The following is a 27,460-nucleotide window of genomic DNA, read 5'->3' on the forward strand; positions in this document are numbered from 1 at the left end:
TAGTTTCATAATTAATATATGATTTCTAATTAAAGAATTATATCGAAGAACTGAATTCCTAGTCCAATATGATTTTGATAATGTAGTTCCTTGATTGTCTGATCACTAAGGAGAGATAGCAGCTCTAAAAATAACATTATTTACAGTAAAAGAAAAGGACTTGGCTTAGTAATGAAGGTCACATTTTTGTGCGAAGAGAATATACACCTGCCGCAAAAATGATGCATAGACTCTGTTTCATTGTACTACAAGCCTACCACGTAGTGACTCCCACAATGCATGAACATGCTACAATTTCGTGCAAGATATTTTAAACAAAATTTTCCTTTTTTATTCATGTATTATGATTACTTTATTATGCATGATGTCATTAATATTTTTTTTTTTATTGTGGATTTAAAGGTAAAGAATTTGAAGAACAATTACTAATATAATTTTATCACATCGTCATACCAATTACTAATATACGTTACTTGATATAAATTTAACACAAGATCATTTGAACCTTGAAACCTTTGATCAAACAAAAGTGCATAATGTATTATGAATTTGAAATCCTTTTTAATATGGAGAGAATAATTTTGGTGATATTTTCTTAGGTTAAAATAGCTGTTGTTTCAGATCCATGCATGCATTTTTAGGTAAAAACTAAAAAGTAGCAATTGATTCACACCACAATATATTCACATTTGGAAAAAGAAACATGCCACAATGAACATATTGTAAAGAAAGACAATTCTAGAGAGAAAATATCTGGGAATCCAAAGTAATGAATTTTGTATTATTGCTTAACTGAATTGATCACAAGAAAATTAGGATATTTATACAAGATTAACAGCTAACCACCTCTAACAGATTAGCGCCAATTACTCCAGCTTCTAACAGAATTTCTAATGAACCAATAGATTAGGAACACATCCCATTATGTAACTAATTAAGTCACTAACAGTCTTATAAACTGCATGCAATTTATGTCTTGATACCAAACTACATGTCGTTTTGGTCTTCTTTTTAAAGATTGAACTCTCTTCTTCAGCTATCTTTACACATATCACCCAAACTTTAATTACAATGAATTTTAACAGTAGAGAAGTGAAGTGGAACTCAATCTAAAACACGGACCACCCTAAATTAAGTGGTTGATCCTTGGAAAGTCACCCTAGTGGATATTGCTAAATCAATGGCCAATCTAGTCAGCCGACAGTACAATATTTACAAAATTGAAGACACTAAAAGCAAGCTAAACTAGATAATTTCTTTCCATTTACAATGCAATATCAAATCTGCACTCTCCAATCCTCCCTATTCCAAAGGAAATAGTCATTTCATGGGATGGAATGTGGGAATTCTTCAACATTAACTTAGCCAAGGGTTGCACAGGGGGCTTACAGTAATAACAGTGTTACAGTAAAGTAAAAAGGGGAAAACCAAATGTTCAGGATTGAAAACTGCAAGGGACAACCAGAGTTAAGACATTTTACTATGCACTAGATGTAAGACCCCATCTTCACTTGCTCTTCCTTCCTATGCATGTTTGAAATGTATCTTCTATCAAATGGGGATTAGAAATTTTTTTGGGGGAAAAAAAAAAGAATGAAGATGTAAGAGCCCATCTTTGCCAACTCTTCCTGCCAATGCATGTTTGACATTTATCTTCTATAAAATGGAGATTAGGAAAACAAATTTGGGGGGATGGGGGGGAGAATAAAAAAGAATGGTAACTGTCCAAGCTAATATTGATGAACAGTTGAACACCTACTCAGGGGTGCTATAAATCCCTTTTTCTTCTTATACCTGTTGGTATACCATAACATACTGGTGATGCCCCAATCAAAAAAGGAAGTGTGCAAGCTTCACGAGCCTGAGACATGAATGATCCAATCTTTGGACCATGGTCACAGGAGACCTTAAAGGAACTTGTATCATGAGCTTCAGGTGATTTCTTCCTTCGGTTTTTCCTCCTCACATTACCTTTACAGCCCCTTATGGTCATGGCCTCAAATTCTTCCACTACTAAATCACATTGGGCACAACCTAAGGAAGGACTTGATCTTTCTCTTAACCAAGCATCAAGCATGGCCTTCCCAAATCGGTCAATATCCTTGTCTGTCACTTCCCATAGATTGGCAACAATGACAGGAGAACCAGCTAGCAGATAGGATAGTGGAGTTCCTTGTGGAACATAACTTCCATTTAGTGTCAAAGAACCACTACTGCATCCCATCAGAAGAGTGGCAGCACAGTTTTCAAGTTTTTGAATCTCATGCCTAGGAATGTATTGTGCTCCTGCATCAACATACAGAACTAAAATTCAACATACTTTAAAGGAAGAATATATGGAATCACTGTGATTAATTTGTTTAATTGAGCACACCACTTCCATGGCCAAAATAAATAAAGAGATCGTGGCTCTTCAAGGCCGCAACCAATTCTTCAGCGGTCGGTGCAGATCCAGCCTTCCCCTGTAGAATTATTTTCAAGAGAATTAAATTTAAGAAAGAAATAAATTATGCAACTAATTTAATATAAAATGTGGGTTGTGATGAATACTTTCCAAATCACAAAGTTCTTAAAAAAATGATTCAATTGCATGGTCCAAAGGCACGTGTGTGCGCAAAAGTATAAATGCATGCATGCATATGTTTATAGGTGCATATAACACATGCATGTATGTATGTATGCATCTACATATGTACACGTGAATGGCACTACACCATACAAAGTACAATTACATTTTTAATTCTGGCATTCTTCAATCATTTTCTTTTCCAACTGAAGGAGAGACCAAGAAATTACCTCCAAGTTGTGATCTCTAAACCAGTTCTCAAATTCAACTTGTGTGCTGCTGAGATCACCACTGGGATTCAACAAGTAAAATGCATCCACGGGATCTATCAAAGGAAAGGTGGCACAAATCCTCCCAACTTGCTCTTGCCGGTGGTGGCTTCTATCAAGTGTTTCAGAGATGCTGCCAACTGAAGGCATGCGATAAACCTCCTGGTTTCTTAATACTGGTAAATTCTCCCATGGAAGCATCTGTCAAAGTCAATGGGAATGTTAAAAATAAAAAATAAAAAGGTATCAAAATAGAACAAATCATCCCCCCATTCCCAAGGATAGAATACAAGCTACAGACTGTGCATGAATCCAGAAACATGTTCATTGCTTAATTTGCATAAGGAAGCAAAAAACAGACATCTCCTTAAATGACAAATTTTACTTAAAAATAAGTGCCAAAGACCAAGGATGAAGAATCAGGAGTAATACATTACAGTTTTTCATCTGGACTAGCACTTAATAGAACACATCAACGTACGTGTAGAATGGTCAAGTTTAATTTTGTACTGATGGCATATTGCTTAGTTACTTTAAGACCCTAAAACCAAATACTCACTTAATAAACTACCTATTAACAGATCAATAAATTAACTAATGCCAATTTGAAAATCATTTGAATTAGTGGAGACATCAGCTACGACCTTACAACATGAATCTCTGGATCAGTAAATATATGAACAAAAATATAAAATCAAAGACCCACCTGCACTTCACAGTCCAACACTAGAATTATTGGCTCTCGATTCATAGAGTCTTCCCCTTCAAGCTCATTCGCTGCATCTTGTATTAGTTGTAAGGCCAGCTCAGACTGCTTGTCTACTCCATTAGAGGCATTAGACAATGTCCCAAACTTTGCTTCATTGCAATATCCTACTCTACCAACATAGCAACCACTTCTTAAGCACTGCTGTGAAATACATGCTTCTCCTTCAAATGCATACTTGGAGCCTCCAAGAATAACCTTTAGAAGACTCTCATTTACGTCCAGTTTGCACTTAGATTTTAGATCATGCACCAGTTTCTTATATACTATGTCCAGGCGCTTGCGATTAGACCATTCTCCCAGAAGCAAATATTTCCAAGGACCCAGCCATGAATCCTCTATGTTCCTAGTGGGTGCCATCATGCAAGCACCAACAATTAAATTGTTTCTCAAAAATGAATTCCCAAAGCTAAGATAAAACTATGAACTGCAGTGAAACACTCCCAAAGGCCATTAGAAAAAGAGCATAAGTTGACAGTTGTTACCTAAACTAGAATCTATGCAATTAGAGAATAAATATGGGAAACAAAGTTTGGGTAGGGCTGCCGAATCCTAAACACTAATGAATCCATGCAAGTCCAAACACAATAACAGAGGCTTACACACAAAAAGGAGGCATTCAAATGTAAAACAAAAAAAGAGGTAACCTACCTCAACAATTTACCCAGACGACAATCAAGTTTCTTTCTCCACATCCACCATAGTGTCCTATTCCTTTTTGTATCTTCTAAGGGAAACATTGAAGATGATAAGTAGTTCTCCTCCAATATCAATTTAAACACAGGAGCTACATCATCAACAACAGTGGAACCCCATGGACAGTGCCAATGTTCACCCAAGTCCATGCTCTTATAAAGTTTATCAGAGCCAGAGTTAGCATCATCATCAGAAGCGTCTGCTACAATTTTACAGAATATTTAGGATGTTATGCATACAAATACTGGTATGCGTATGAGATACCATGAATTTACAAATTCCATATCTCTGTTAAGTGTCAAAAAAATACCTTCTATAACAGGATCCACTGGCAAAAGTACAACAACAGGTTGTCTCTTAGAGTTCAAGCGTGACACTAGCATCCATGCATGCACACATGTAGGATAACACAGCAAATCTTTTACTAAACTAGCATAAGCACCTCCAAGCAAACTTATGCAAATGACTGTCATGCAAGGAAGGCCCACAAAGAATTTTGCTACAAATTCTTCAAGATCCTTAATAGAGTCAGGTGCAAGCCTACAGCAGGAAAAAGAGACTATTGAGTTAGGAAGTGTGATTTGATGATTCCGTCTTCAAAGGCAATAGCCACAACCTGATCAAGTTGCTTGTTTCTTCTACACCACAGCCAGTAACATGTGAGCCCTGAAAATAAAACTTATTAAACTATGAAACAGCAAGTGCTTATACACTGAAGAACCGAGTGACTATCAAAAAGAACAATTCCAGAATCAAAATGCTAATCTGCAGAGCAAAAGATGTATTGCCGATAACCAAGTTCTTGTTAAAACTTATTAACAAACAAATGTAACATCTGAATGGGGTAGGGGCATGAAATTTTCAAATGATTGTTCATTTCCCTATTGAGCAAGAATTTCCTGAGAAGGTTAAAAAATTATAATTATTCACAATTGCCATTAGAACAGATAATAGCATGGAGGCAGGACAACGATAGAACTTCGATTGTATCATTGCATAACTTGGAACTCACTTTCTGAAGTGATATCTACTGTTTAGAATAAAATTCCCCAAATTCCTGATCTCCTATATATATATATATATATTGTATTGGGATCTTTGCCGCAGAAGTCTTGTCAAAATAATAAAATTTACACTCAAGAAGAGAGCATCTTGTCAAATATTTTATAACTAGCCTTACAAAACTCAAGCTGAATATGCATTGAGATTATTAATAACCAACTTACTCAAGTGAGATATTTTCCCCATCTTATACTTGTAGCCACGCCAACAACATGCAAACTCAAAAAATAGCACACATGCAATATGCTTTAAAACAATCACCAGGGTATACTAGAGTCAGTTACGACTCTTACATATTGTTCAATGCATATTTCATTGACAAGAATGTCTTTCAAAGGTGATTTATATTTCTACATAGATCTTCAAAGACACTGCCAACAACTACATTGTAATTTGACATTGTCTCAAGTTTTATTGGACATATAAAATCATAATTGTGGAAGGGAACAATGGACAAAGCAAATTGAGAGTCCCAAAAAGCCAAGTTATTATTCCTCGAAATTTCATAAGTGGCCTCAGATGTGACATTCCATTCTGCAATGCAAATCTCATCGGTTATATAAATAAATAATGAAAAATTTTGTTGTACTTTTTTGTTATCACGCAGAATCAAGAGGAATACTCTTCACATGCAATTTAAGGAGGTACGGCCTAAAGTGTCAGCAACTATGTGCTTTCTGAAAATGCTTTAGAAAAGCAGGAAAATAACAATTATTATTTATTTTAAAAAAAAAAAAAAAAAAAAAAAATTTCTGAAAATGCTTTAGAAAAGCAGGAAAATAACAATTATTATTTATTTTAAAAAAAAAAAAAAAAAAAGAATACAAATTGGAAAACCAGTGAACGTAAAAATCAAGCTAAGGGAAAGATTCACAAAACTTGCAGTTAGTCCAATAATTAAAAATGGATAAGCAAACAGAGAAGCTTGTGAACATACCTCAGCATCCACAAGGTGTTGTACTTTGCATCTCCCAATCATATTTGAAAAGAATTGGTAATTAAGATGAGTGCCAAGTGAAGCTTGATGAAAATATGAAGCCCAATGATTTTCAGAGAGTGCTTTGCAAGAAGGGGACAACGGAAAAAACTCAGTTGAGGCAGAAAGTACATATATGGTAGCAAGTAATTTAGAAACCTGTTGTGTCATTAAAAGTAACAGTTAATAATCTCCATGATTACATGAAATTATGAAACAAAGTCTACTTCAGCAAGTGAACACAGCTTTCAAAATTCAAAATAAGAGGGTTTCGTTACTTATCCAAAAAACAAAAACAAAAACAAAAAAATCAAAATAATAGGGAATTACTTGCAACTGCAAAACATGGAAGCTTAGGTAAAAGTGGAATGAACTCAAGTAGATTTCTAACAATCCAAATTCAAAAACAGAATTTTTCGCAGGGAAAAAAAAAATAAAAAAAAAATAAAAAAACAGAACTTACACTATATTTAACTTGACACTGCAAACTGAAAGCCAAATCAATTTTTAGATACCCAGATATTGATATCCTCGTATCTAACTCACAAAATTCATACTGACACCACAAGGTCATATTGCATCCAGATCCGATACAAACAGCTGTTTTTTTTTCTTCTTTCTATAATTAATAGGGAAATTTAGATAAAAATAAATCACACTTATGACAATATATTTAGATCCGCAAATAGGACTAATACATAAATGAACTAAATTTAGTTGGCAAACAAAAACCACTATTAAAATTCGAAAAAACTCTTGTATAGTCCCAAATCCCAAAAAAAACAAATTATAGTTGATTTATGTATGTTCAAATTATCCATTTGATTCTCAAATAAACCCTCAACCACATATTTTGTCAATCAAGCTTTCTAGGTAAATATCAATGGAAGATCACACAACAGCAAGAAGCTTTGACACCAATCAAAACGGGCAACAGCATCTTGGGGTGAAGTCAGATGATTCAAAACTATTACATATCCCATAAGTTTCAGTTTCACATTCATAATGAGATTTGATTTGTGGTCATGATCATTAATTGAAAGCCACAAGTTTAGGTATGTATATTTTATTAAAATAATTGTGACCTAATAATTTCATTTAACAAAATAGATATTGAAAGTTGAATCAAAATAATTGCACAATCTATTTTGCCATTGCCACCTCAATAAATAGAAAACCAGATTTAGATCAATTCCAGGTTTTATGGGACAAATTAACCAGATTGTTTCTTGATTACAATAATGAGATTTACAATCCTTCAAAAACGATTTAAGTAACGCGAGGCGAAAAAATAACTACAAATTTGTTTGTACTTTAATAAGGGAGAAAAATACTGGATTGGCATAATTGCATAAAAAACTAGATTAGTTTAGAAAAAAAATTGACGGCCCATCTACTAGGGAATATAAGTCATTATGCAACAGAAACAGATACATGGACTAGATATAAATTAGTTCAAAAGATCTACAAAAGAGGGACAAGATAGTTCTAGAAATCCAGGACACAGGATATACTCCTTGCAACCATTGGATGATAAGGCTTAAAACACCTTTAAATTCAGCAAAGCGTCCCAGCAAAAAGTTGCCAACAACCAACGACCAAACACAAAAAATAAATTTCAAGACTGAAAATTTAAACAAATTTCACCTTCTGAAAAAGTATAGGAACCTCACTGCAGAGAACAAAGGCCAGCATCAACCAAGACACTAATTTTGGTAAATGAATATCAAATAGATCACAGCAAGAGGTCCTGGTGACAAAACCAACAAAAAAGAGAAGGCAAAGGAGGTTAGTTAACAAATTTTGATCGCATAGAGAACCTATTAGTGCTATTATAGATCCAAAAATTCATCATTTAAACAACAGATACATACTTATGTCATGTAATACAATTTAATATACTATCAAGTTATTGCACACAGCCCTGAGTGAAGAGAGTAATCTATCAAACCTATCGTCCAGGAGAACAGTGTGAGCGCGCGCGCGTGTGAACATGTGCACACACAAGCAGACAAGTACAAGACCAGAAAGAAAACAATCTTTTAATCTGATAGAGTTCATTAGATGAACAACATATGCAACAATGCAAAACAAACACAGACACAATTTGATGAGGCAAATGAAATATTAAAAACAACCTTTGAACATTCATTTTACTTACCACACCACATCTTCTATGGGGATATTAGAAAAGGTAGGAAAAAAATTATTGTCCTCAGTAAAACCAAAAGATCATCACTAATTTAACAGGCATATTGACATCAGAAGAGAAGATTATTAAGGTAATATAACCTAAAAATCTCATGCCCCTGAGAATCACAGTCCAAAAATTTTCAATCCCATAAAAGTCAAGAATGCAAGTTCAGGAATTATGATCATTCCTATGAGAAAAAGACAAGTTAACAGCAGCCCATCTAATTAGAAATCAGCAATATCTAAGTATTTATACCATTGCCATTATTAAAAAATTCTTCATAGGAAATAGGGGAAGTATAGACACATAATGATCCATACACATGAATAAAATGCATAAAAGACACAAGCACCTATTGTTACAGATACCTGGTATCCTTAGAATGGTAACTCTTCAAAGAAAACCAAGATATGTTAAAAAGTATCGCCGCACGCTCAATAGTGAATGCATCTCGAGATATCTCCTTCCCAATAAAATCAAGCAAAAAAGTAGGTGGAACGGAAGAGTCAACATAACCAAATGAATTTCTGCTAACTAGAACTGATATGCTTTGAAACAAAACTTTATGTGTTTCATGAATCTGACCACGATCCCCAAAGCATTTTCCTGAAAATAAAAACATATTAATTACAATTATAGTTATAATAGGCATATAAGAGAGAAAGAAACTAAACTCTGTGCATAATGGATGTCACTAATTAGCCTCAATTGGAAGAATGATGTAAAAGAAACAGAAGCTAGTCTCTTCATCTGATAAACCACCAAGCAAGTCCCTAATAGTACTGATTTTGGCACTGTTGTTGAAATAATTTTTCATTGTTGATGGTATTGGTTTCAGTCGTTCTCAAGCATAAAGGTTCCTTTTCATCAACAGAAAACAGTAGTTGTCAAACGTGATATAGTTTGATTGCTATCACTTTGGCTACAATGAATTCTCCAGCTCTTACTCCCCAAACCTGATTCCAAGTTCAAGAGCTCCAATTACAGTGGTTGAAAATCCAAACGGGCACAAAGTACTCAAGCAACTGTGGTTTGCCCCAATTTCCACATCCGAATAAATATCATCAAATGCAGTACTCCATCTCCATCACCCTTGCCACAAATACTACCACTATATAATCCAAACACCATGAGCATGGTGATACATGAAAGAGATTTAAAAGGAGAGAAGCTTAAGAAGAGGAAGTTAATAAGCTGGTATCAAAAGAGGAATTTTTGTGTAGTAGTTCATGAGATGAGTTCAAATTCCATTTTTGTTGAGTGGAATACAATTTGCTCTCTAAAGTCCAATGGGGTTTTGGGGTGTGTAACTTGGGCACTTTAAATCAAGCCCTATTGGGCATATGGTCATGGCAATTTGGGAGAGATGAGTTGCTGCTAAGCATGGGGACGATGGACAACAAAGCACGTTAGAAGTATCCATGGTTGTAGCATATGGAGAAGTATTATGGAGGGTTGAAATAGATTTGCAACTCATGTGCAATTTGAGTAATTGGATAGAAGGTTTTGGAATGACAAGTGGTATGGGCATCAATCTCTGAAGAGTTACCCGGAGTTGTATGCAATAGCAGCTGACCGGAGTTGTATACAATAGAATTACTTTCACTAGAACCCATGACAAAACCATTCAAATAATGATCTAACAAAATCACAAAGCCACCATAAACAAGAGTAATGTTAACCGGAAAACATTTCATTCAAGCACCCAGTAACCCTACGCCAAACTCTTTCCTAGACTATAATAACTAACCACAATCTTCCACCTTCATTTGTGTGCAAAATAATGCCATTTACAAAGGTCTAAACTCTAGAAAGAATTTGATAATGTTCCTTTGTCATACCTATTCTAGTTTAACAAATAAGAAACAAACTGGCTAGTACTTATATAAGCAAATTTAAAATAATAGCAAAATAAAGGGATATAAAAAAATTATATATATATATATATAAAATAAAAATAAAAACAATATATTGACTCATCTTTGTCCTTTTTTAATTTTGTAATAATATAATAAATTATCTATTACACTTTCAGATTAGTACTTTAAATTATCCAGTTACCTCATTACAACTATATATACAAAGTAGTACTATGTACGCAGAATTAAAATAATAGCAAAATAAAAGGAAAAAGAAAAGAAAAACTAGATAATTGACTCATCTTTACCCTTATTTAACTTTTGTAATATAATACATTATGTACTACACCTTCAGATTAGTCCTTTACATGTTTTGGGCATCCATGACCTAACAATCCAGTTACCTCATTCCAACTATATATAAATAAACAAGAAGCTTCACAAATATGTTAAAAAGAAGAAGATTTCAAACATTGGTAAATTATACAATAACCAGAGTAAATAGGATATCACAAAAAATATCAGAACTTATTTTTTGTGGGGGCTGATGGAGAGTGAGATTGACAGATAACATCTGAAAATGACTGTCTTGAGAATGGGTATAAAGCATATGTCAACGATATCTGTGGAAAACATTTGGCGACAAAGAATGTGATAGGCAAAGAGTAACTAAATCCTCTCTTCATTTAAAGGTTTAAACATGGCATATATTTGCTTCATCTTAAAGAATACAAGTACAATAAGAGACAATCAGGAAGTGTTTGTGCATGAGGAATAGCAAGTGAATAATCAGAGCAAAAAGTTTGCATCCATACCTATGCCAGTGAGTAGCCTCAATGAAAGCCGTCTCCGGACAAGCTCCACTTCATATTTAGAAAATTACTCACCAACCCAGATTTCATAACTTCCATTAGAAGACAATGCCACACCTCATTTTGTCCGGAATGCATTTTACTTCACAGCCAGAGGAAACTATACAACTATTCGTTTCCACGAGTAACTCCTTCTGGCTAAGCGTATCAGAGCAATCAGATCCATTATTGTCTTTCAAACATCTCGAAAGGCCAACTTGCAACTCACCAGATGTTTTCATACTTAGGTTCTGTGTAGATCGATATCTGGAACGAGTTACCCTTGAATTATTCTCAGCAATTAAACACTGATCCTTTAGTAAAGGTTTTGGAGCATTCTTTCTAGACTTTTTGGCATCCATCTTCGCTTTTGGTGCCTCTCTTGTGGATTTCCCTGTGCCACGATCATTTTCTACAAAACTAGATGAATTATTGCTGCCAACACATTCAGCATCTTTCACAAAAAATTTCTCAAGCATTACTTTCAGCATTTGCCATTTCAGGACAACTAACACAGTTTTTCCACACAGGGAGATCTAGTTTGTCCAGGGCCAACTTGTACTGATTTTCAGCATGAGATAATCTCTCTACAGAAGTATCTGCCGTAGTACTATCAGAATTACTTCGTGATAAATCACCTAGATGGTGATCAAGAGTTGCCTCCATCATCAATCTGCACTTTATGCAAGAAAGAGTCGTACTGGTATCCATTAAAACTTTCTTGGCACTTTGAAGTTCCTTCTCAGCCAAATCCCAAAGTTGTTTCTTACGGTATAGTTTTCCTGGCAAAATTTAAACATATTCTGTAAGTTAGCTCACTACCAATTCTATTCTAACCAAGTAGAGAAAGAAGTATTTATAATCATAGGAACAAATACTATGGTAAGTAAAATTTCATTCAACCTCCATACCTAAGACAGAGGAGAAAGCAACTATAAATAGTGGCAAGCCTTGTGAGCAAGAGATGTTTTTTCCCCAGATTAAAAAAGTTTCAGCTTCAGCTCCATTTCCAGTTATTTCATGAATAATCCCAATCTGTGTCGTATAATGAACATAACAATAATGCAAAATGTTAGTAAAAGAAAGAGTAGCACTCACTGCATTGAATCACTAGATTAGAATGATTGAAAGAAAGAAAGACAAGTCAAACCTGAAGAGTGCTTTCAAGATAACATTGAAGTACATTCCATGGACTAAGATAACAGCCTTCCAAGTCCCATTGAATGGTATCAAAGGACCAAATTTCAGTAGCAATTGATCTGCGAATTTGGAGATTCTTAAGGCCGTAAGTAAGCTTCTGAATGACATCCCCAGTTTCATTGTACTTTTCAGTGTGCTGCTCAACAGAGTACATAAATTTTTCTTGGAAAAGTCTAGTACGCAACTGATGAGCTTCTTTTGCATACAAAAGAGCCTACAGAAAAGGAAAAAATCATTACAAAACAGAAGTTTGCAATGGCATACTAAAGCCAAGTGTATTATGAGATTAAGCCAAGCAAAATAACCACTAAAATCGTGAAGGATCAAGTAACTCAGAAACAGTCTGGTAGATTTCCAGAACTTTGAAGAATTCTAGCCAATGGTTATGGATTAAATAGCATTTCCTACCCCCATACATGAGAGGTGCAAATGGAGGGTGAGGTTAGGGGTTGAATCACACAGAGTGCTTGAGTTGCACTAACTGGGGGAAAAAAAAAGGTGCCTAAATTGTATTATCTTTCCAAAAAACTATCTTCCAAGAATCCGAACCACTACAGAATTTAAAGCCAAAGAAAGTAATGAAAATTGTATGTTATGAGTAGGAGCCTAAACCCAATCAACATTCAACACTATTCTCCTTGTGTCCCACATTATTAGTCCATTATTCCATTTTGAGAAGTTCTAAAATATTACCCACTTCGGAAAGCAATGGACACAATTTTAATAATGTCCCTGGCTTATCAATTACTTTAATTGAAGTCAGGACTCCTGTTTCGTTTCCCACATCAAATAACGCATTAAATAATGTCCCCTTAAAAATTTTGGCTTTTTTCTAATATAGACAAACAATTTGGGATGGAGCAGTACTTAGAACTATTTAATTTTTATATGACCCCACTATACTCTTTTTCCTCAATGTTTAATGTTGGGGCAATTGGTCAAATTTAAATTAGTCCTTGTCCATCGAGTAACACTGCTGCAGGCAGCAAGATGCTCCCAAAAAATAGAAGTACTAGCAGTTGGAATCTAACAAAAATAAAACTAAGGTCTAAAAGGGCCTAGTTGGAATCTTAAAAAGTGTTATTTCTGTGTTAATATCATGTTTAGTAGTTTTACAACATTGTTTAGGAGTTTTTGAATAACTTCTCTGTTTTACTTGGGAATCCCAATATTTGTAGGAAAAGAATTGGAAATAACTCATAAAAAGGCTTTATGTAATCTGTGATTCAGAATACAACTCGATAAATTTCAGCAACTTTCTAAAAACGTTGAGGGTGTGATTGCTGTCCCCTTTTTGGGTGTGAATGCCTATGAAACCTAAATATGACAGCCTAGGCAGTTTTCTTCTTTAAAATTTTTGTTTCAACAACCAGAGCCAGAATATCCTGCAACCTTGATTCCTAACTTCAGTAGCTAGCCTTCAAGATCCAAACTTTTACATACCTAATTGACCCTATACAAAGCCCGACAAGATCCCGTCAAGAAGTCTAACTATAGTGTTGAATTCCTAAAGATCCTGCATTAGATTGGATGTCACAGACCACTGCTCTCGGTGCCATGCCAAACACCTTAATCCATATTATATTATCATTACATGTTAACTGAAATCTTCAATGGTTTGAACCGGATCGACTTATGCTGATAAAACATTATTTGATGATATCATGAAAGGTAAGAATCTAAAAGATCAACACTGGCATAGTTCTTTATCAGACCTTAAATTCAGGAAAAGAGAACATTACTTATCAATTTCCACTTGAGAATGCACTTATAAAAAAATAAAAAAATAAAATGATCCACCTGAGAATATAATTTTATGCTAACAAGCACAAACACTTCATTTGAGGTGACGTACCCATACTTCCTAGGTAAGGGCTAATTTTTCAAAAATTCTTGTGTCATTGTGTCTTACTTGTACCCATGCTTCCTTGCTTTTAGGTGATTTACATGCTTTAGCATCCTTTTTAGAGGCTTATTCTTTTACATGAGTTTGAAAGGGTCATCCTCAAACTCTTCTACATTTTCTCAATTCTTTTGGAATTTTTTAAAAAAATATTGATTGCAATATTATTTATATGTAATAGCATCATCTTTTTTGTCCATCAATACAATCTTAAATAAGAAGTCACTCCTACAATTTTTTTTTTCTTTTTAGTAAGTAGTCACTCCTATAATTCAATTATATCAATATATATTTGTGATATTTAAACTCCTGTTTTGATGGCCTTAACTTGAATCTGTAATTTTTCACTCTTTTGATGCATCTGCAGCAGCAAAAAGCCAAGAGTTCAGAATCTTGAACTCTAAATGGAAAAGATTAAGTGCCAAACATTACATCAAAATTTCCAAACTTCATGCACAACAACATTGCAGGATTGAATGACTAAGAAGATATACTCTAGGTTCATAAAATATGAAAGCAAATCAAAGGGAGATACCTCAATTAACCTTCCATGTGAAACAAGTCTTTCACACAAATCATAGTAAAGATATCCAGCAAGGAACACAGATTGACTGGGCACAGGAACCTATAATAAGAGTGACAGACATAATAATAAGTATTTTTTATTGGGCATTAAAAACCAAAGTAGCTACTTGAGAGGTTCTTACACTTGAAATGAGTTGAAATGCAGCCTCTCTAACTTCATCAACTGTGATATCTGATCTAAAAGTGCTCTCAAGATTGCTAGAGGACTGGGAACTTACAAATGAAAATGAGAAACTCTGTTGGAAGCCAACTAACAGTGGATGCGACCCCTTTAGACAGCGTATCCAGAAATCAACAGACTTACAAAGGTCACCATACTGCTCAGATAAGTTAATGATTAATGTCTCATTTACAGGTGAAATACAAAGTGCATGACTAGTCCTTCTACTTTCCCACAGCTTGGCCAAAAAATTCTCCAGTGGAACATTCTTGCATTTGAATAATCTAGTAATCAGCTTATATATGTCATGGTGAAAATCCATGCAACCCTGAGAATATAGAAGAAAAGAAAGCAATGTTGTGAATAAATAAAAGTAATGTCAAGAAAAACCATAATAATATGCTATCAGTACAGAACCTGCAGCACCTAACATGATCAAGAAACAAACCTTCAGTGATAACATATCAATAATATTATACAGTAGTAGCAGTGTATTTTCCGGCAGCATAGAGCCCAATTCATCTGCAGAGCAATGATCTGGAATAGAAATGCTCAACCATAACTGTAGGGCAGCATTAATATCTTGGAAGATTTGCTGCTTGTAACAAATCCAAGCAAACTTTTAGTAAATGAGAATAACTGCTACTGTCAATGTCATACAAAGATATAAACTGAACATACAAAGCTTTAAAGCATTAATTACTCAATTCTGGAGACTAGCCTTTTAAGCATTAACACCTTTGAGTTTGGTTCGGCTTCCTGGGTACATAGTGCACGTAAGCAGTATGTCACAGCTAATTGATGACAAGTTGGGATTCCACAGCTACATGTTTCACCATACACCTCACGCTGTTTGAAATCATGTCAATCAAAAACAAAAATCCAGAAAGAGCATAGAATTGACCCCTAAATGTTTTTTTTTTTTTGATTAGTCAAAATGGGAATAACCTCTAAATGTATAATCAATGATGAATATAATAAAGCTTAAACAAATCTAAAAAACTTACAATTGTATATATGGATTCTGACAGACACAGAATACTGTCCTTCAAACCTTCAATCCCACAGACTCTTAATGCCTTTCCCTTTCTCACTAAAATTCTTGATTTCTGTAAATAATTATGAGGTGTAACATACACATCTTGCAGGAGGATACCAATAATTTTCATTTGCATTTGCTGACAAAATTCTGGGTAAAGCGCATTCATTTCCTCATACGCAAGCAGTTCCTAAAAATATTCCATGAAAGAAACGTAGAGAATCTAGCTATGAGCCACATCCATATAATATATGATATAAAAGAGGGGGGGGGGGTGGGGAGGGACATAATTACTAAATGCTTATAGAAAGGAAAAATTTACAAAAAGGCCAGACCTGCTCTAAGATTATGCCTATTGTCCTCTTTGACACTTGCACAGAGGATGACAGCAAACAGTACAAAGTTGGAGCACTATCTACCTCAGCCATGCTTGTACAACGTTTACATTCGATCTAGAAAACAATTAAAAATGAGGCAAAAGAAGCAAGACAAATAATAGTGACAACACTTGAAAGCTCTCAAAAGTGCTTACCTTTACCCACTGCTTCACCAAGGGTACAGGACCTGACAGCATTTCAAACACCTCTCCAGGAACAGACCAATCTTCAAGGACCTCTGCAATTGTCCTTTTCACCTTATGACTATCACACTGATGGAGAACATCCAAAAGAAAAGCACTTCTAGTGCAAGCCTCATTAACAAATTCTATAATAGCGTCTTCTGAAATATCACCCTCTAACCCTTTTGGTTTCTGTACAAAAATCTGGCAAAGACGTTTGACACAAGCCCATGATGCCCTACAACATAATTTCAATGCCTTGGACGCCTGCAAAGGTATAATAACTATTAAACACCTATTTTTTTAAAAGCAGATAGCGTGGAAGGGAAGGTGGGTTCTGAAACATAGACATAGGGCACCACAAAAAATGTCATTTCAATTGGACTATCACTTGAACCCAATAACATCCATTAAACACTTACACAAACCAAAATCATAAAGGGCAATAGATATGACAATAAAAATGCTATTTTTTTTATTGGTAAATTACACACGCATCCAAACCCACAACCTCACCCTCTCCTTAGAAGTTATAAGAAGAGGAAGTGCCAATGCAGCTAGAGCTCATTGGCAACAATAAGAGAATGCTTATTGTAAGATGATGTTAGAGCTCATTCAATTTTCCTTCAGATCATACGGCCTTGTGAACTCTTCATGTGCAGAATCAATGGATTTGGTTCAGCAGTCATTTTGCATAATCTACCATATAACACAGTTAAATAAATACTCAAATTGCCTGTAAAAGGCTTCTAGCTGACTTCAGACAAAAGCAATCAATATTTTAGTACTAAAGAAATCAATTATACAGTTGTCGAACACATCTATTCCATGCCAAAACACAGATTAAAATCTTTTACTAAATTTTTAATACCTTTCTTTCTTCCTTATGCTAAAAATCTTACTTTTCTAGTATAGGTGTTATCTATAACTTCCAACGGTCAAAACAAGGATAGACAGAAAAATTGTCAAGTTTTTTCAAATTTACTTATTCCATACTCTTGGTTAAAATGAGAAATAATTAGTAATGGCAATGTAGGGTAATGAAAAAGAAATAATGAAATAAAATAATTTTAACATGACCCAAAGAGCAGCAACAAAATCGACCTAACAAAGTAGCTTATGCACTGCCTTTGGAATTATCTTTCAAATTTTATACAAAAACGCTGGTTGATAATAGAAGGAAATAATCTACTGAACCTAATATGACAGTGTTTCTATTTCCACAAAATGATAGTGCAGCTCCAAACTTAACACATATAAACTTGAAACAAAAGTGTGGAAAGAACAGGCTACAATCAAAAGACACTTAGAAAACGCAAAAGAATATATTATAATAATAATAATAAATACCTCTATTACTTGCTTATTTCTGTACAAAAATACGCCAATGTTGTGAAAAGAGGCAAATAGGTGTTTTAGCCCTTGAATTTGAACCCATTCACTGGTAATAATGTGTTTAACTAAATGCATACTCCTCTGAAATAAGAAATGTCAAACCAATTAGCTTAACTGAAACACATATCATTGAATCCTGCAATAATAAAGAGAATCAAGAATGAATCAGAAACACAATGCTTAGGAAATTAAATTTTACATAATAAAAGAGCCAACCTTCATTTTAAGCTTTGTTCTGGCAGAGAGGGTGAAAGCGGCGATAGCTACACTAATTACAGCTTTGCTGTTTTCATCGAATCCATCTCTCTCCCCTTCATATATACAACTGCTCCATGAACAAGAAAATTCAGAGAAGCCTTATTGCTAACTTCGTTCATCTTCTAAACAGTGCAAGGCATTAAAAATGAAAAGTTCCAAAATTATCAACATAAGTTTCAGTCATCTGTAAAAGTAGGCTCCCTACATCCTATGGCTTCACTTTCAAGAGCTCTTCTTGGTTATTTATAACACTTAAACTAATGTAAAGAAAACATCTAAAAAGGTGCATCTCACATTCTATATTGGTGTAAGAGTCCTTCATGAGGTGGGCACTAAATATAAATTCTACCCTCCATATCTCTAGACACATCAATACAAACTGATATAATTTGAAAATCAAATTTAGATAGCTTATAAACTTAATCTTACTCATAATAGTTTCCAGAATTGAATGCGCAACAGAACACTACAACTACTCTGGTGCACAAGCAGCCATACTTTTCACAGCTATGGTAACTAAACAAAGACATAAAGAATGACCTTTGAACAAGATTTCTTTATAATAAGAAGATAAAGAGAGGAGAGAAGTCCAAGCACACAAGTATACGAAATTTATTCGGAGCTATTAGAGCGGGATCTACTTTTTGGGGAATATGAGTAGAAGCCCCAAAGGGGAATTGGGAATTTTTCTGATAGGGGATCAGAGTGGTTTTCCAAAACCAAAGTAAAACAAATTCTTGCTTAAATTAAGAAAACTACTAATTCCAAAAAAGAAAAAGAATGGAAGCACAGGTAAATTAGTAACCAAAGAAGAAAGCAAGTGAAGGAACTCCATCTTCAGCTTAGGAATGGAAATTGCAACACCCTCAACAGCTCTAAATTTATGTTAATTGTAAATGCACCGCATCAAACACAAAGGTTGGCCTTACAAGCAACACAAGTGGAAAATACCATAAAATGAAAAGGATGGGGGGTGTGAAAGACAAACAAAGTAAAAGAAACCCATAATTAACTTACCTTTGACAGGAATGAAAAATATCAGCAAACTGATAGAATGCATCCTGGATTATACAGAGTTTTGTAGTAATAAAAGCATCATCATTTTCACTAACAAGCTGTTTCCTTTCAAAATTCACTAAATCCGCTAGGGGCTGGCATAAGAATTTCAACGCATTTAGGTAAAAGAGCAGATAAGCTTTTCTATCATTCTGAGTGCAATCTATAGATGCCTCATAACCAGAACTCAATTGTGAACAACTCTGACAAACAGAATCCGTATGTTTGACATTACATGTCACACAATTCTCTTTGCAGCTAATATGAAAGTAACTACCCAAAGAACCAAGCAAAGCAGGTAAGTTCTGCAGTAAATCCCCATCATCATGTAAAATTCGAATAGCACCTCTGGACTTCGCATCAGAATTGATAAGGTGTAACCCAGCTGCATAAAGCCTCAGTATCATATCAAAGGGAGATCTAACCTGCCAAACAAATTCGATTAAAATTACAATGTGAGACATGCAAATAACACCACAAATGAAAAATTCACAATATAGACTACATAAACAAGATACCTGATGGGAATCACCTGCTATTTTGTTTAGATGTGTCGCCATTGTAATTCTTAAGTTTGCACTTGAAGTTCGACATTTATTGGCACAATAAGAGACAAGTTCAACATACTCTATTCCAGTATTTTCCACTTCGAACTGGAAAAATAAAATAAACTTTGAGATCATGGGTTTAAATCCCGTCTCCAAAACATAAGATTACTAGAAATGCAATAACTCTGACTCTTCTCCAAATAATGAATGCGCAAACTAATAATTTATGGAGGAGGTAGTAGATAAAAAGTACAGAGTTCAATAGGGTCATTGATGTTCTGAGGTAGTTGCTAGTTCATATGGTATGGAAATGTGGAAATTTATCAGGGGTGGACGAGATTTATTCTCCAAGTTATATTAGATATAAGGTTGGAAATTTTCTAGAATTTGTTTTTGAAATGATCAATGATGTGATGATATGCTAATGAAAGATGCTTACTCAAAATTATTTTATGTTAATGCTGATAGAAATGCAATTGTGCCTAATTTGCCAAGACTTCTCTTTTGAGAGTGTTACTCAGATACCTAGGTTAGCTAAAGACTGGGATTTAGAGTGTATTGATATTCATGGATATGTTGTATGAGACTAAAGTTTGATGGGCTGAGGAGGATAGAATGATGTGGGGGCATCCAATATGAAGAAGTTTCAGGTTAGGTAATATCATAATGTGCTGAAAATAATAGACAAGGATCTGTTTTTTCTATGGCCAAAGTTCTTTTTCCTACAACACAATCTTCATTCGATACACATGAGACATGACACAACTAGCCAGTGATCATCTTACTTGTAAACGATATTACATTTGTATATATAAATCATATTCCATATTATAAAACGTGTAATTAGAGAAGATAACATTATGGCCATATCTTTGGCTTTAAACATGGACATAGGTGAAACTGATGATAAAAGTCTTCCTTGAACCATNTACAACTTACACATCATTGATATCAAATTTGAGTCCAATCTCTATGGTTATTATGTTTCAATTCCGATCGATCAAAGAAACTCATCTCAACTTAAAATTTAGTAATGTTGCCCTCATTCTTGTCAAAATTAAAGCATAACCAGAAGTTTCAAATCATTAAAATATCCAAAGGCTTCAACTTCCTTTCGTTTCATTTCCCACACTTCCTCGGCAACCAAACACAACCTTTCAAATAAACCAAACTCAACCTTTCAAATAAACCAAACTCATGCAACTAACAATTTAGTATTGCTAGCCCCATTCTAGCTAACATTTGTGCATATTTCAGAAGTTGCATTTCATTAAAATTTCCAAATGTTTCAATGTCCTTCCCTTTCATTTTGCACACTATCTCGCCGACCATACACAACCTTTCAAACAATCAAAAATCACGCAACGAAAAAGTTAGTAATGTTAGCCCCATTCTAGTCAAAATTAGTGCATATTTCACAAGTTTCAAATAATTAATATCTCCAAAGGTATCAATTTCCTTTCATTCTCACATTGTCTCACCAACCAAACACAATCTTTCAAACAATCAAAACTCTTCTCAACTAAAAATTTAGTAATGTTAGCCCCATCCTGGTCAAAATTAGTGCATATTTCATAAGTTTCAAATAATTAAAATCTCAAAACGTATTTTCTTTCATTTCCCACACTTTCTTACCAACTAAGCACAACCTTCCAAACAATCAAAACTCACGCAACTAAAAGGTTAGAAATGTTAGACCCATTCTAGTCAAAATTGGTGTATATTTCACAAGTTTGATAATTAAAACCTCCAAACATATCAATTTCCTATCATTTCCCACATTTTCTCAGCAACCAAACACAACCATTCAAACAATCAAAACTCACACAACTAAAAGGTCAGTAATGTTATGCCCATTCTATTCAAAATTAGTGCATATTTCAGAAGTTCCAAATAATCAAAACCTCCAAACATATCAAATTCCTTTCATTTCCCACATTTTCTTAGCAACCAAACACAATCTTCCAAAAATTCAAAAACTCACATACCTAAACCACGGCCGAACCTCCTCAACCAAACCAATCACCCTCCTATACACCTCCTCGTCCTTCCTCTGCCCCAAGGCCGCGCACTTCACCATCGTTGCAACCACCTCCACAACCAACAGCGCAAACTCCTTATCTCCACCACTTTTCTCCACATCCGGCACAAACTTCCCAGCCGAATTCGCCGATTTCTTCACTTTCACACCAAAATCCATCCCTCTGAAGCTCTCCAAAACCCTAAACCCCTCGGCCTCGGCGTCGCGGTACCGCCCCAACCCCTCCATACAATGCAACAAGCGAACTCTCTGGACGTGAACGGAGTAGGGTTTACAAGAGAGCTGGGACGAGAGGGAGTCCAAGCAAGTGAGGCAGAGTTGGTAAATGTTGAGGAGGTCGAGGGCAAATCGGTCATTTGAGGAGCGTGGATCGGAGGAGGAGAGGCGCTTGGGGAGGATGGAAAGGGCACGGTTGAGGAAGGGGAGGAATTGCTTGGCGAGGGGACGGATTTGGTGGTTTGTGAGGTCTGAGAAAGGGTGGAGGTAGTTGGAGAAGAGAGGAAAGAGCGTTTCCGCCGTGGAGGAGGAAGAGGATTCGAGTTTGGAGAGGAGAGAGGATTCGGTGGCGGAGGACATTACTGAGAGAGAGAGAGAGAGAGAGAAAGAAGAGGGGTCTGAGAGTGAGAGAGAGGAAAGGGTTGGGGAAAATTGAAAATGAGATGGAAACGGTGGGGTTTGTTTGTGTTTTTAAAGGGCGCGAAAAGAGCCCGCTCATGGGATTTTTCAAATTAGTGGAAGCGTGGAAGGAAGTGTTTTTATTATTTTTATTTTTATTTTTATTTTTTGACAAATTACAATTTATCTACACGTGATTTAACCGAAATTTAAGTTATCTATCTGTAATTTAAAATTTATCACTTTGGGTCCGTTTGGTTCCCGTAAAATATTTTTCGAAAAATACTTATTTTTTGGAAATGCTATTTTCCGGAAAAGGAAAATATTTTCAAGTGTTTGGTTATATTATGAAATTGTTATGAAAAATATTTTCATGTGTTTGGTTCTATTAGGAAAATGGTATTTTCCTACAATTTTTTCCGACAGTAAATTCCGGCAACAACAATATCCGGCAACATCCGGCAACAACAACAACAACAACGCAAATTCCGGCAACAACAACACAAATTCCGGCGACAACAATAACAACAACAATTTTCATTCCTCAGCTCCCAAACAAATATTAACATCATTCCTCAGTCCACAGCCACAAAAATACAAAACCCAAAGACAAAAAATCATCAACAACAACGATCAAACTTAAAAAAAAAAAAAAAAAAAAAAAAAAAAAAAAAAAACTGAGAAATCGAGGAAGAGGGAGTGACGGGTCTGGGTCTGGGTCTGGGTCGACGTTGGAGCGGTGCTGCGATTGTAATGAATCGAGGAAGAGGGAGCGACGTTGGGTCGAGGAAGATGACGCGGTGCGATGGCCCGATCGAGGAGGCGATGGGTCTGGGTCGAGCGGCGTTGGAGCGATCGGCGGGATGCTGCGATTTCCCTTTGATTGATCGGCGCGGTGCGATGGCGAGGTGCGAGACCGGTGCAATGGCGCGGTTCGTGGCGCCGGCGAAGCCGAAGGCTCGTGAACGCCGGCAATGGGCTGTGGCGTTGGTTCGTTCTCTCTCTCGCTCTCTCTCTCTCTCTCGCTCGGTTTGGCTCTTCCTTCCTCTCTCTCTCTCTCTCTCTCTCTCTCTCTCTCTCTCTCTCTCTCTCTCTCTCTCTCTCTCTTTTTCCGGAAACACTTTGAAGTGAAAATAGGTACTGAAAATAATTTCAGTTGGGCAACGGAAAATTTGGAAGTGATTTTCCGGAAAATAGAATTTTCCGGAACAGCCAAACACGCGAAAATGTGGAAAACCATTTCCGGAAATGGTTTACTCCCAATTCAAACGCAGCCTTTATTCATCTAATGTTAGTTTAGTTAGAGTTTTATAACATATCTTTGTTAAAAATATGGCTAAATATGTTTATAATGAAAATAGTTTAGTTAGAGTTTTAAGCACAACAACCTTTATAATGAAAAATGAGGGTTAAAATAAATAAATATATATTAACTAATTAAATGGTGATGTAGCTCAAATGGTAGAGCATGGGAATGTGCACCCAAGGGACAAGAATTGATACCTTGCATCTCCAATTTTTTACAAAAACCTACAAACACTCACTCATCCTGCGTCATTTATACACAAAACCATACTATTTAAAATCCCCCTTTTCTTTAAGCATGATGACTTTTTATTATTATTAATTTTTTAAGAATGATAACTTTTTTGTAATGAAAATGATGGTTAATATATATATATATATATTAATTAAAAGGGGATGTAGTTCAAATGGCAGAGTATGGGAAGGCTTACCCAAGGAAGGAGGATTAATAGAAAAGTGGGGTAGTGGGAATATATTTTTTTTCCTGCAATAGGTACTTCTATCTATCTACTATCTAGGGGGAATTTTTACCCGGTAGGTTTCTTGTTTTTAATTTTTGTCAATTTATGGTTTTAATCTTATTTCTTATGTTTTAGAAATAAGGATAAGTGAATTAAATTAGGGTCATTTTGAAAGTCAAAAAGGCAATAATTAACCTTTTGAAATATAGAAAAGAGATTAACCTTTACAAAATTTAATAGTAAAAAAGTTCTAATTAAAATTGACAAAGATTGTATTTTTATATTAAAAGAGGATGTAGCTCAAATGTTAGAGCATGTGACTAACTTACACAAGGAGTGAGGATCGATACCTTGCATCTCCATTAATTTTATTAATTTTTCTTTAAATATCATATTTTTATTTATTTTATTTTCTCAAAATATCATATTTTAAAATTATTTAGCAAGAAAATGAGCAGGAAAAAATATTAGGACATAGTTGTAATTAAAATGGACAAAAGCTAATATTTTTATATTAAAAGGGGATGCAGCTCAAATGGTAGAATATGCATATAACTTACACAAAGAACGAGGATTGTTAACTTATATCTCCATTAATTTTATTATTATTTTCTTAAAATATCACATATTTAATTATTTTATTTTATTTTCTTAAAATGTCATATTTGTAAATTATTTTGCAAGAAAATGAGTAGGAAAAAAAAGGAATAATACTAAAGAAAATGAGTAGAAAGATACGTTGGTGTAATTCTTTTTATTTATATTTTGCTGTAATTGTTGCTTTAGTAAATAAGTATGAGTTTGATAGAACGTTCTAAAGTTGATTTGGATAAGAATAAGCAATTATTTTTCTGAGAATGACTCCATAAAATTTTGCAAAAATAAAATTTTTTAATTTTGATAAAAAACAAAAGTAACATGATGGTGTTTTGTGCCCAAAAATTTTGCCGAAAAGATTTTTTTTTTTAAACAAAAACAAAAAATAAAGTGAGGGTGTTTTATTCACGGAAATTTTACCAAAAGGAAATATTAGTCCAGTCAAATTTCAAATTATTTCTAAGAGTGGTTTTTTTTTTTTTTTTTTTATAGAAAAGTGGGGTAGTGGGAATTTTTTTTTTTTTTTCTTGCGATAGGTACTTCAATCTATCTACTGTCTAGTTGGGAATTTTTACCCAGTAGGTTTATTGTTTTTAATTTTTGACAATTTATGGTTTTAATCTTTGTCAATTTATGGTTTTAATCTTATTTCTTATGTTTTAGAAATAAGGATAAGTGAATTAAATTAGGGTCATTTTGAAAGTCAAAAGGTCAATAACTAACGTTTTGAAATATAGAAAAGAGATTAACCTTTACGAAATTTAATAGTAAACAAGTTCTAATTAAAATGGACAAAGATTGTATTTTTATATTAAAAGGAGATGTAGCTCAAATGATAGAATATGCAGTATAAATTACACAAAGAACAAGGATCATTTCCTTATATCCCCATTAATTTTATTATTATTTTCTTAAAATATCACATATTTTATTATTTTATTTTATTTTCTTAAAATTTCATATTTTTAAATTATTTTGCAAGAAAATGAGTAGAAAGATACATTGGTGTAATTTTTTTTATTTATATTTTGCTGTAATTGAGAGAGAGAGAGAGAGAGAGAGAGAGAGAGAAGAGGGAACTGAGAATGAGAGAGAGGAAAGGGTTGGGGAAAATCGAAAATGAGAAGGAAACGGTGGGCTTTGTTTGTGTTTTTAAAGGGCGTGAGACATGGCAAAACGGGTTAGAATTTTCTGACCCGACCCGATCCGACCCGAAAAATACCCGACCCAAACCCAATTTTTTGACCCGAAGCAAAAACGGGTTGACCCGTGACCCGACCCGTGTTTTTTGCGGGTCAACCCGACCCGACCCACGACCCGACCCGAACCCGAACCATTTTTTAAAATTTTTTTTTTTTGGTAAAAAAATAGTAAAACTAAGAATATATTGGTTTAATTGTTTATTGTGAACTTTAAGGAAACAATTGATACATTTATATAACTATATGCAAATTAATTGAAAGATAAATTGTTGAACATTATATGAATACTTAGACCTATTTTTTAATAATTTATGTCCAAAATAAACGGCTTTTCAAAATAAATTATGATATTTCCTAGAGTGTGTGTTGCTTAACAATAATATGATATTCATAAAAGAGACCATGTATAAATAAGTAAGCAATCAAATTTTAAAGTATATCTCAAATTGAAATAGAGTGTCAACCACAACTGATAATAGATTATAAAATTAATTTTCAAGATTGTAAATTTCTTATATGTTTTTATTCTTTATCAAATGAGTTATCCAATAAGTCATTTGTAATTTTGTTTTATATTTGGAATGTTGATATTGTGTAGAAATATAAATTGTGTATTTGTTTTACTTATTTTTGTGTTATTTTGTTTTAGATAGTAATGTTAGGATTTGTATAATTTTAAAATTGTTTAATAAGTATTAATAAGTTTAACTGAGTTCATTCTTGATATAAGTGGTGAATTCAAAATAATGCATTTTACATTAAGTAATTTGTTGTATAACTTTCTAAATAACAGATACATGTTGTTTTCTTTATAAAAATTAAAAAAAAAAAAAAAATTCATGTGAAAAATACGGGTCAACCCAATCCGACCCGCAACCCGATTGACCCGAACCCGATTTTGACCCGCTTAAAATGACCTGTTTTTTACCCGTGACCCGTTTGACCCGCAACCCGATTGACCCGACCCGAACCCGACCCGACCCGCCCGTTTTGCCATGTCCGCCGCGTGAATAGAGCATGCTCATGGGATTTTTCAAATTAGTGGAAGCGTGGAAGGAAGAGTTTTTATTTTTATTTTTTGGCAAATTACAATTTATCCACACGTGGTTTAACCGAAATTTAAGTTGTCTACCTGTAATTTGAAATTTGACACTTTACCCATATAAGGTTAGTTTAGTTAGAGTTTTGTAACATATCTTTGTTAAAAACATGGCTAAATATGTTTATAATAAAAATAGTTTAGTTAGGATTCTAAGCACAACAACCTTTATAATGATAAATAAGGATTAATATATAT

The 27,460-nt window shown here is 34.3% G+C and overlaps 2 protein-coding genes across 2 annotated transcripts; both read right to left on the bottom strand.

Moving 5' to 3' along the window:
- Positions 1-1,146: 1,146 nt before the first annotated feature.
- On the bottom strand, positions 1,147-20,849 carry LOC111987076 (separase). Its single transcript, XM_065782182.1, is given in 27 exon segments — positions 1,147-2,286; positions 2,375-2,462; positions 2,797-3,036; positions 3,542-3,947; positions 4,253-4,499; positions 4,608-4,837; positions 4,914-4,963; positions 6,297-6,494; positions 7,983-8,085; positions 8,898-9,135; positions 11,204-11,248; positions 11,251-11,319; positions 11,322-11,719; positions 11,721-12,021; positions 12,151-12,274; positions 12,390-12,653; positions 14,878-14,967; positions 15,050-15,415; positions 15,536-15,682; positions 15,826-15,936; positions 16,095-16,316; positions 16,462-16,578; positions 16,659-16,952; positions 18,036-18,161; positions 18,297-18,405; positions 19,356-19,819; positions 19,913-20,849. Coding segments are annotated over 27 exon segments (5,730 nt in total). The 5' UTR covers positions 20,078-20,849; the 3' UTR covers positions 1,147-1,768.
- An 876-nt stretch (positions 20,850-21,725) lies between these two features.
- On the bottom strand, positions 21,726-22,626 carry LOC136071185 (separase-like). Its single transcript, XM_065782183.1, has one exon. The coding sequence runs from the start codon at positions 22,557-22,559 to the stop codon at positions 21,915-21,917; it is 645 nt and encodes a 214-aa protein (XP_065638255.1). The 5' UTR covers positions 22,560-22,626; the 3' UTR covers positions 21,726-21,914.
- Positions 22,627-27,460: the final 4,834 nt, after the last annotated feature.

The sequence above is a fragment of the Quercus suber genome, unplaced genomic scaffold (genome assembly GCF_002906115.3).
Source record: "Quercus suber isolate HL8 unplaced genomic scaffold, Cork oak 2.0 scaffold_292, whole genome shotgun sequence".
NCBI classification, from domain to species: domain Eukaryota; kingdom Viridiplantae; phylum Streptophyta; class Magnoliopsida; order Fagales; family Fagaceae; genus Quercus; species Quercus suber.

What these genes read in the sequence shown, in the direction of transcription:
- LOC136071185 (XM_065782183.1), bottom strand. Translation starts at nt 22,559, where the DNA reads ATGTCCTCCGCCACCGAATCCTCTCTCCTCTCCAAACTCGAATCCTCT.